This window comes from Cornus florida, unplaced genomic scaffold, assembly GCF_030987335.1.
Source record: "Cornus florida cultivar Cherokee Brave unplaced genomic scaffold, ASM3098733v1 CherokeeBrave_3.0.0_Hap2_Chr01, whole genome shotgun sequence".
In the NCBI taxonomy this organism is placed as follows: domain Eukaryota; kingdom Viridiplantae; phylum Streptophyta; class Magnoliopsida; order Cornales; family Cornaceae; genus Cornus; species Cornus florida.
In genome coordinates, this window is record NW_026775571.1 from 91,659,256 (window position 1) to 91,669,625 (window position 10,370).

The window sequence follows — 10,370 nt, forward strand, 5'->3', positions numbered from 1 at the left end:
TATTGGTGAAATTTGCAACAATTTGATGTTATTTGTTGGGCTTTTTAATTCCAACCTAAATGTTTTTTTTTTTTTCCACCAATAATTGATGTTATCTGGATTTATCCTGTAAATGTTTTTTTATTTTTATTTTTTAATAATTAATGTTATTTGTTGGGCTTTTATTATTTATTATTTATTTTTTAATTCCAATCTAAATTGCTATGTTAAGAGGTATAAAAGGCGCTAAATATTTTTTCGGCTTTATTGATTTCCCGCCGTTTTTGGCAATCCACATTTCCAAGCACGTTTAGATGCATACAATCAGGGTAGTGGAGAAAAGATATATTCCGTACAATCAAGCTAGGGTTTGTTTTCTTTTCCTCATGCCACCGGGAACAAGAAGAAACCCTCTATTTTTCAGGTCGAATGGCCATTACAACACAAACTATAATTCTTATGATGATGACGAAGAAGAGCAGGACAAAAGCCACCACAGAGAATATGATACTTACGACGAAGACGACGACGATGAAGAAGAAGAGGAACAACCCAGCTTTGATTTCAGTGGAGATGAGAAACCCCGTGGTTCAGACGGAGACGAGTCAACCGATTGCGACGAAGAAAGCTTATTGCTGCCGCGTTCGCTTCCGCAGCCACCACCACCGTCTCTGCCGCCAGACAAAACCAGTGCCTCGCCATCGAAACAGCAACGCGGAGAAACCCCAGATCGAATCGGGTCATTGCCGGACAAACTACTCCTTCACATTCTCTCTTTTTTGCCCATGAAGGACGTCGTCAAAACAGGGGTTTTATCGAAAAGATGGGTATACCTCTGGACTTCTGTTGAAAACATCTTATTCAGTTTTCGTGACTTACCAAATGATTCCAATTATTTCAGTAATCGTATCTCACCATACGAGAAGGGTCTCCAAAAATTCATCTCATTTGTTGATAAAACCCTAATTCTCTGCACATCATCTACTGTCAGAAAGTTTTGTCTGGATTTTGGGTATGACCGTCGTTTTGTTCCAACTGTTAATGTGTGGGTTCGATTCGCTATGCAGAAGAATGTGGAGGAGTTGGAGCTGACTTTGTATAATCGATGCCCGGGTAATCGATATAAGTTGCCACAGTATGTCTATACCAATTCAGCATTAGCAAAATTGAGCTTGTCCAAGTGCAAGATCATTTCATACAAGGCTGTTCAATGGAGTTCCCTTAGGGCTTTGACAATTAAGTGTACCGAGGTTTCGAATTATGCTATTGGAAAGATACTATCAGGCAGTCCTGTATTGGAGTTTCTGGAATTGTATAGATGTTGGCTTTTTGATGATCGCTTGAATATCAATTCTGCAAGTTTGAAGAAATTGGTGATAAGGGGCTATAGGAACCCATTTCTTGAAGAAGAGAAAGAAGAGTCGGTAATCTCAGCTCCTAAGGTGTTGTCACTGGAAATTATGGGGTATATTATGCGTAAGAAGTTTCGGCTAGAGAAAGTGTCATCTTTGGTTGAAGCTAAGCTCAATTTTGAACAAGATTATTCCCGTTTGGATGACTATCAAGCGAATAGAGATATGTTGACTGGTCTTCTTACGAGCCTTCAGCATGTTAAGGATCTTACCTTAGGGTCTTTCTGTATTCAGGTTGTTTGTTAATTGGTACTCCTCTCTTTTGTCATTTGACATACATGCATTACATGTTTTCATTATGTGTAGAAAATTTGAAACATGTGGGTGCAATCTCCAACTCGGAGCTGCCACTATTGAATTTTTCTGTTTTTTTTCTTCTCTATTTTATAGCCTTGCATAAAAATTGGGAAATACCCTTTTTTCTTGCTTTACATATCTAAACATTTGGGGTAACTACTTGCAAATGATGTTTTCAGTATCCAAATGAGCCATTTCGTTTACTCTTTTTCATTTTTTTTTTCTCACTATAGAAGATATATAATTTATTTAGACCAAAATGGCCATTGAAAATTTTAATTAGCAAAACAAATACGATGTTGATAATTTGCACTGTCCAATAGGTTGAACATATTGGTTTTTTAATGAGCACGTCTAAGCTAAGAGTTCAATTGACATCCAACATATTTTAATAGGATTACATCGCAATTTATCTAAATAAGTAAATGTTTTGGCCCTAATTTTAAGTTTAACTAATCAGGAGAGCAATTGCAAATAATATACCATCAATTGTCATTGTTTGTGTTCCATGTGCATTTTGTGACAATTAACCTTAATGATGAAGTACCTTCACATTCTTGATGCAAGGACAGATTTTGAAGGTGTAATTATTGGAACATTTGAGCAAAACCAAATATCTATTGTGGTTGCTTAGAACAATCTTTATTGTACATTTTGAAACTCTTCCAAAACTTAAAAAAAATGCAATTTCTCTCGACTGGGTATGATGCATGTTGTATATATTGAAACTCTTCCAGACAAGTTAGGTCTTTTAACAAGGAGTCCAAATCTTAATCCTGAAATGAGTTCTCGCGGAACTTTGTCATAATTGGGAGAAAGGGCTTGCTTGTATTGTTTCAATCTCCGAGATTAGTAAAGGATTATTTTTTTTCCTCTATATATTCAGATTGTGTTATTATTATTATTTGTTATAATTTTAATTTCCTCCTCCTGCTCTGATTGGCCCAGGTCCTATCAACACTAGAGGTGAAAGGTCTGCCATCTCCTTTGTCAGAGTGCAAACGTTGAACACTAATCATGCACATGAAGAAATGGGACCTCCCAGGTATAGCAAGTGTTCTACAAAGTTCACCTGATCTGGAGACATTAGTCATAGACATGGCCTCACCTTGCTTCTCGAAGGTGAGTTTTTCCATTATCATTTCCAGATTTCTTTCATTTTACATTCATTTTGAAGTGTGTTTGGAAAGAACCTCGATGATGGATGACATATCAATTATCTCAACCATGTGATACTTAGGCACCGTTTGTTTGAGTGTAAAATATTTGTCTTGTAAAATGTTTTCTAAGCAACATTTTTTCATATAGAATGTTTTCCTTATTTTTTATTTTCCGGTGTTTGGCAAATGTTTTGAAAATATTTTTCAAAAAATAAGTTTGGTGAATCAAAATTCTTACTTGAGTCATTGATTATCCAATTTCTCTCTTACATATCAATTGGTCCAATTATTTCCATACCAACAATAATAATTATTTGACAAGAAATATAAAAAAATAATCGATTGATTTTTTAAAAATGATAAGGAAACCGAAACAAGTCTCTCTATCATCGAATGCAACAAGTGAGCTACGCCTCTTTGTGTGTGGTGGTGCATCTGGCTTGAGAGGAATAGGAGATATTTTGATGGCAAGGAGAAGCCTATCTCTTTTCTTAAGTTCTCTATTATTTTCACTCTTTTTTGTTGGGTTTCTGGTAGAGATTATAGATCTTTAGAGGATATTGTTGTTTTCTTGGCCTCTTTGAAGGTTTAGAGGCCCGTTTTGGGCCTTGTGTTATTCTATTGGGATGTGTTCCCCTTTTGAGCGTTTTCTATGCATTTCTTACTTATCAAAAAAAAAAAAAAAAAAAAAAAAGAAGCTTTGTCTATGTATTATTATTATTATTATTATTTTTTTTCTACACTTTGTATATCACTTAAGGTTTTAAGAACTAGTACTACATGTTAATCACAAAGCCAATAATAATGATAAAAAATATAATAATAAAAACAAATTGAAGAAACCAAAAATAGGAAATTGTATGATTGTTGTTGTTAAAGAAGAGATTAACCTCGTTCCTCTCGCCCTACAATATAAACACACAATTTGGTGTTGGGCCTATTGGCTCTTCTTTTAGCAGTTTTTTTTTTCTTTTCAGTCACTATAGCACATATTAAAGGGCTCCTCTCTTTCTCTCTCTAAAAACTCTCATTTAAAGGGCTCTTTTCTTTCTCTGCCCTCTTTCTCTCTCTAAACTGCTTTTTTGCCACTGTGTAACTCTTCCACGTACTTGATTGACGTTTTCGAAGCCATGTGCTTTTATTGAGGAGATCGAGAGTGAGATTGATTGATAGGCTCAGAAAACGATTTTCGGAGGATTAATTGGTAAAGTTGGTTTGGTTAAGTTTTGAAAAATTATTTTTCTCCGCAAAAAAATTTCTTTGAATTTGGGACTACGAAACACTAGAAAACACAAAATATTTTTCAGAAAATGTTTTACGCTCAAACAAATGGAGCCATAGTGTAAGCCAGGTTATAGGAAAGTAAAAGTGCTTGAATTTTGAAGTGAAGTTCTCTTTGGATGTTATTTGCTTGTGTAATCTCCACCCTAAAAAAAAAAAAAACTTCAAAAATTAGATGACAAGGCATTATTCTTGGTTATATATATAGCATACTTTTTAGTTTATACATAGAGGAAAAAGGTCTTAAATAATGGGCTTGCAATGCACTATGTATCCTAAGTTCTCATGGTACTATGATCACTATCCTTCTTTATTTCTTGGCGACTTGTTTTTTGATGTGCAAATTTATTTTAGGTGTATTGTTACTTGTGTCATGATTGAATGAATGTTAACAATCTATTTCACTACAGCTAATTATAATTTTATTTTTCTTTCCTAATTATAATTGATGTATAATTCCAATAAATACAATGTCAAAGTTAATTTATGATTTTAAAGAATCACCCCGAAAATGGAAATGAAAATCTTTGTTATTTCTTGCCTCCCCTTGCCACTCAGGGGTGAGTTTTTCCATTATCACTTCCACATTTCTATCCTTTTACATTCATTTTTAAGTCTGTTTAGAAAGAACGTCAATGATGGATGACTTCTAATCAGTCTCTTTCATCTTATTTAATAATTCATATTAATTACTCTACCCGAATGATACTTAGCGTAATGTCACGTTGTGATTCCTAACGACACCATGAGCATTGAAGACACGCATGCTGGTTGGCAAAGAGTAGAGATTGACTCGTGACAGTAAGCTGGGTTCTAGGAAAGTAAAAGGGCCTGAATTTTGAAGTGAAGTTCTCTTTGGATGTTATTTGCTTGTTATCTTCACCTTGTTTTGTTTTATTTTCCTTTGAAACAATTAGATGACTGAAGGCATTAAATTGACCATTACAAGTCTTACATTCATTGTTGAAGCTGCTTTTAGTGGCTCCCTTATATTTGACCATGTGGATCACAATGTATAAAGAATTTACATTTCAACCTAAATAAGTTCATCTATAATTTTGTTTTGACCAGTTTTAGCGATTCATACCATTTTGATTGGGGTTTTCAAAGGTTTGGTCATGCATCCTGAAGCTGTTAAGATTGCTAGCTTTAGGAGAGGGGAACGTAACTTGAATTGCAGTTGTATTTTTGGTATTATTGGGTATATTTCTGGGTATGTGGTAGTTTTATTGCCTACTGTTTAGTTTATGCACGGGAAAAACTTAATAAAGGAGCTTATTATGCACAACTATGACTAATTCTTGTGAGTTCTCTTGATACTTATCTAATTTATTTTTCTTGTGGCTTGTTTCTTAATGTACAATTTATTTTAGGTGTATTATTGCTTATGTCATAATTGAGTGAAGAATGTTTCTGATCAATTTCACTCCAGCTAATTATAATTGTTGAATAATTCCAATAAATATGACATCGATGTGAATTTGTGATTTTAAAGAGTTGATTCCAAAGATGGAAATGAAATTCTTTGTTATTACTTACCTAAGATATTTTACTTCAAAAAATTTTCTTAAAAGTGACATCTGTGATGGACACTCGAGATTCATTTCAGAGAAAATGGAAGGGCCCAAAATGTACCGCCGGTCCCAAGGAAGAGTCATTCAATTGGTCTTTCTGCCGCTGAAATGTATAGTTTATAACAGAAAATCACTCTGACTGAGTTGCTTTTAGTGGCTTCCCGAATATTATGTTAGTGTGTACAGCAATACATGCATTGAGTTCTGCCCTAATCAAATATTTACTTGTAGATTAAATTTTCCCCCGAGTTTCACAAGTCTTATGATTTTGATGGAGAGAGCCATTGGAAATCGCAAAAGCGGGATTTCAAGTGTTTGTTACCGCATCTGAAGACCATTAAGATTGTTGGTTTCACAGGAGATTCTTGTGAATTTGAAGTTGCACTTGTACAATTTCTGCTTGAGAATGCACGGGTTCTGGAGAAGATGATTGTTAATGCAGGATGGGAGGGGTCCCCGGAATCCTCTTCATCCGGTACATGTTCAGAATTTCTCCAGGTGACTCAAAAATTGTTAAGCTTCCCAAGATCCTCCCCTCATGCGGTAATGATGTTCCCTGAAATCAATGTGCCATAAACGGGCTCCATTCTGGTAAAGACATCAGTGGATGTTTTGTTTATTATTTAACTGATATCTGTTAATGTTTTTATGTATGCAATGCGGTCGAGCTACTTGAGTTGCAAGTGTCATGTGGGTGGTGATGATTATTCCTAGAATTTAATAGGGTGTTTAGACCTATTCTATTTTGTTTTCTTGGTGACATAAGACTTGCTTGCTTTGTAATTGATCTATTGTGGTTGTGTTCCAACTTAGCTATTTTGGTATATAGTATACAAGCTTGTTCCTTGAATGTTTAAGCCAAGAGAAAATCAATGAGTTTGTGGTTTACCTTTGGAGGAACTGCATTGTCCATGGATTTTGCAGGGCTAAACTGTTTATGGTACTTTTCGTCTGCACACTTGGCACTTTCGCTCTGTCATCATTGCGGATCCTGACACCGCTGTCAAGTCAGCGCCTACGTGGCCTTAGGGTGCCACGTGGTGAGGCTCCAGGTTTTGTTACCCACAGACAGACAAGGACAGTTTTTGCAGGGTGAATTTTACCTCAAGAACTGCATGTGGACCACATGCTTCATTCATAAACTTATGAATTGTGATTTTATGGTTAATAATATTTCATACATTTGGACGCTGCTGTTGCCACTCAGATACTCCAACAAGAAAGTTGATTCAACTAAAATGCCTGCTCTGCTTTTTATTCTTCATACAAATTTATAAGTTGTAGCTCATTTACTTTGCTTCTCAGGCCTCAACTAGTGAGTGATCAAGTCATCTGATAGAAAGTTTGGTTTCATTGGTCCAAATAAATGGAAGAAATGGAATAAAGCTTAAAGTTTAGACAAAATTGCCAAAAAAAAAAAAAAAAAATCCCTAGCATTGTATATGGTTCAATACTTGCTTCCTGCCCTATGTAAAAATGCAATGTAATGAGTTGTCCATTAATAATAAATTCTATTATCAAAATGTTAAATTACACCTCTTCCTATAATAACTAGATAACAACTATTTCCTTTACATGACACCATCTTTTAGAAATTGGACTGTAGGCCACAAGATTAATATGAATGAGTCAAATTACTGATTTATTTATTTATTTTTTTTTTTTGGGGTCAAAAAAATGGATAATTTGTCTAATGTGATGTCACATTATAGTACTATATCAAGTTTTCCTCAATTTCATGTGGTTTGCTTTTGAGTGTGATTCTTATTGTTTGTAATGCTGTAAGTGATCTTGATTCCGGCCGGCAGCAATTAATCCCATTATTCTTGACATCTTTTGTTTTGTTTTCATTAGCCATGACAGCCATGTGCTTTGTTGTGGCAATGAGGTCCTCATGATGCCATTGTTTAGACAAAGGGATAAGCCAGAATTTCAGTTCAAAGGATGCAATGTTAGTTCATATTCATTTGGATGTATCGGTCTTTAACTTGTATTGATCTTTCTTTATCTTGATGCATCTTTGCTTTCTTTACTGGGTAAAAAATAAAAATAAAAATAAAAATAAAAATAAAAAATTACATCGTGAATTGTTTTTATATGTCACTATCGAACACATGCAAATCCCTCCGTCTCATATGTACTGGACAATTAATAAAAAAAAATTTCTAACAATGATTTTAAGGAAATACAAACCTTGGACCTTCAAAATGTGAAATGATAGTCCCTTTACCAGTATGTTATACCCTCCATTTTTCTTTTCATAAAAAGAAAAGAAACAAGAAGTGATGACACCCGTGAGCTATTAGAAATGGAATAAGCAAATAATGGTCTCAACTTGCATGCACACAACACTAAGAATATGTAATGGATAAAAGAATTAGGAACCAAAGTTGGTTAGATTCCCGTTAAAAAAAAAGGTTAAATTACGCTGTCTATCCTATGATTTGTAATAATTATAGATATTTTTTTTAAGATTTGAAAATTACTCAAATCTTTTTTAAAAATGAAACTAATGGACATAGACTTCTCTTCTGTTACAGTCAATGCAAGTCAATGATGAATTTTATTGATGTCATATACTGAATAAATTAAAATTCTCATATTACCCTTTGTCCATTTCCTCACTCTCACACATACATATGTGTACTGTAGTAATTTGCCATAACAATTTGAGGGCATTTCAGTAAATTAGATATATATATTAGTGCATTTAACAGCCGTCACTAAGAGTGGAGATCTATGTAAATTAATTTCATTTTTAGGGGAGGTTTGAAAAATTTTTCAAACCATAAAAATATTCCTATAATTATGATAAACAATAAGAGATGTCCGTGTAATTACTCAGTTAAAAATTGTCTCTTTTTTGTCTGCAGAAACTAATTCAGTAATTGGATTCATCCAACAATTCAACAAAGAATGGTTCCAGAATCTCAGCTCAATCTCTGAATCTGTAATTGCTACCTTGGGTTATTATTTTTATTTTTTCCTTCAAAAAACCTTGGTAAGAAAATCAAAAGCTTGGTAGGCTACCCTCTTTGACACAAGGAGAATATTTTAGGTTTTAGCTTTCCTAAAAAGTTATCATTTACCTCTAGATTTAGTGAAAAATTCAAGTTTAAGTCGGGGATGCCACCTCATTGGTACGCAAGGATGCCTACTCAATAAAACATATAGTTCGGTAAAATTAAGGGTTAATTACGACGACACTCCTTGAAGTTTACTTATATTGTCAGGCATATATAAGTTAACTTTTTTTTAAACAAAAAGAACTCCTAAAATTTGATAAAGTTATCAAAACACCCCCTAACACCATCTGTACCCTGACACATAAAAAAAATGACTAAATTATTAAGATTTTGAAATTACAAAGTTAACCTTCTAACTAATTTTAATTAACCAAACTTGCCACATCACTATAACCGTATACATAGACCGAATACACACATATGTGTGTATATATATATATCATCTCCTCTTATATATATATATATATATATAAGAGAGAGAGAGAAGAAACGGGTGGTTGGCTGGTTGCCCCTCCACTGGCGGCACACACCACCATAGCTACTGTCACAGGGCTAAATTACACCACGAATTTTTGCCTCTGCAATGGCACTTGGGGCCACCAAGTCTCAGCCAACACAACAACACAATACACACAATATAGAAATATAAAGAAGGCACACACAGTTTACAGGGACAAGCCCCAACCTTTGCTCATATTAAACATATTACAAAGGAACATGAGTTCGTACAAGGAACAACCAAGGCTCACACCCTCTTCTCTGTTCCCTCTACAAAGCCCACCTTAGCATTATATAGGCCACTCTCAAAACCGCCCATAACTGCCCACTAAGATGATGGATGACACCCCCATCCACCTAGGGTCGTGCTGGCACCCTCTAAATGAGCCAGCACTATAATGCAGTTGACAAGCCCAACTGCTAGACTTGTTGGCATGTTCTGCTCATGCCACATAACCACAAGAAGTTAGATTCTGCATGGTGGAGGAAACCACCCTTAACCGCCTGTGTGTTGGTCCTCTCAGAATTGTGCCACATGTTTGGGAGGTTACTCAGCACTCCCCCACTTCCCATGATGAGTGGGAAGTGCTAGTAACTTCCCCCAACCAACCGAGCCCACTAAGCCACCACCTCTTGTAACCGCAAGCCATGACTTTGTGTTATCCATGCTCTAGCCACATCTGAGTCAACCTTGTGAACCTAGCCCAAGTCCACCAATCTGCACCCACATATATATGTCTCTGAGTGCACGGCGTGCCAAGCCATGCACGCCCGTGCGCACGCTCGGGTGCACACCAAAGTGCACGCCGGCGCACACACTAGTGCCCTTCTTTGCGCGCCATGTTTGTACCCTCATGCGCCCGTGGCTGCACACCCACCTGGACGCCCATGTGCACGCCGAGCTAGACGCTCGCGCACACTAGGTTGGACGCCTACCCGCGCGCCAACCTGCACGCCCGCACGCACGCCGCTGCACTCCAGCGCGCGTGTCGGTGCACACTTATTTGCCCTTCAATATCTTGGATGCTCCCCACTTGTGCAACCATCTTGGAGTGGTGCAACACGTGCCCATGCACGTTGGCTAAGCCCTCTAAGCAAGCCATGCCATAGCCCAACCGATGCGCTCAACAGACCCCCCCCCCC

The 10,370-nt window shown here is 36.2% G+C and overlaps 1 protein-coding gene across 1 annotated transcript; it reads left to right on the forward strand.

Annotated features, from left to right (window-relative positions):
* The first annotated feature begins 74 nt into the window (after positions 1-74).
* On the forward strand, positions 75-6,073 carry LOC132306338 (F-box protein At5g03100-like). Its single transcript, XM_059803695.1, has 3 exons — positions 75-1,625; positions 2,637-2,810; positions 5,935-6,073. Exons 1-2 carry the CDS (start codon positions 294-296, stop codon positions 2,694-2,696), a joined length of 1,392 nt encoding a protein of 463 aa, XP_059659678.1. The 5' UTR covers positions 75-293; the 3' UTR covers positions 2,697-2,810; positions 5,935-6,073.
* Positions 6,074-10,370: the final 4,297 nt, after the last annotated feature.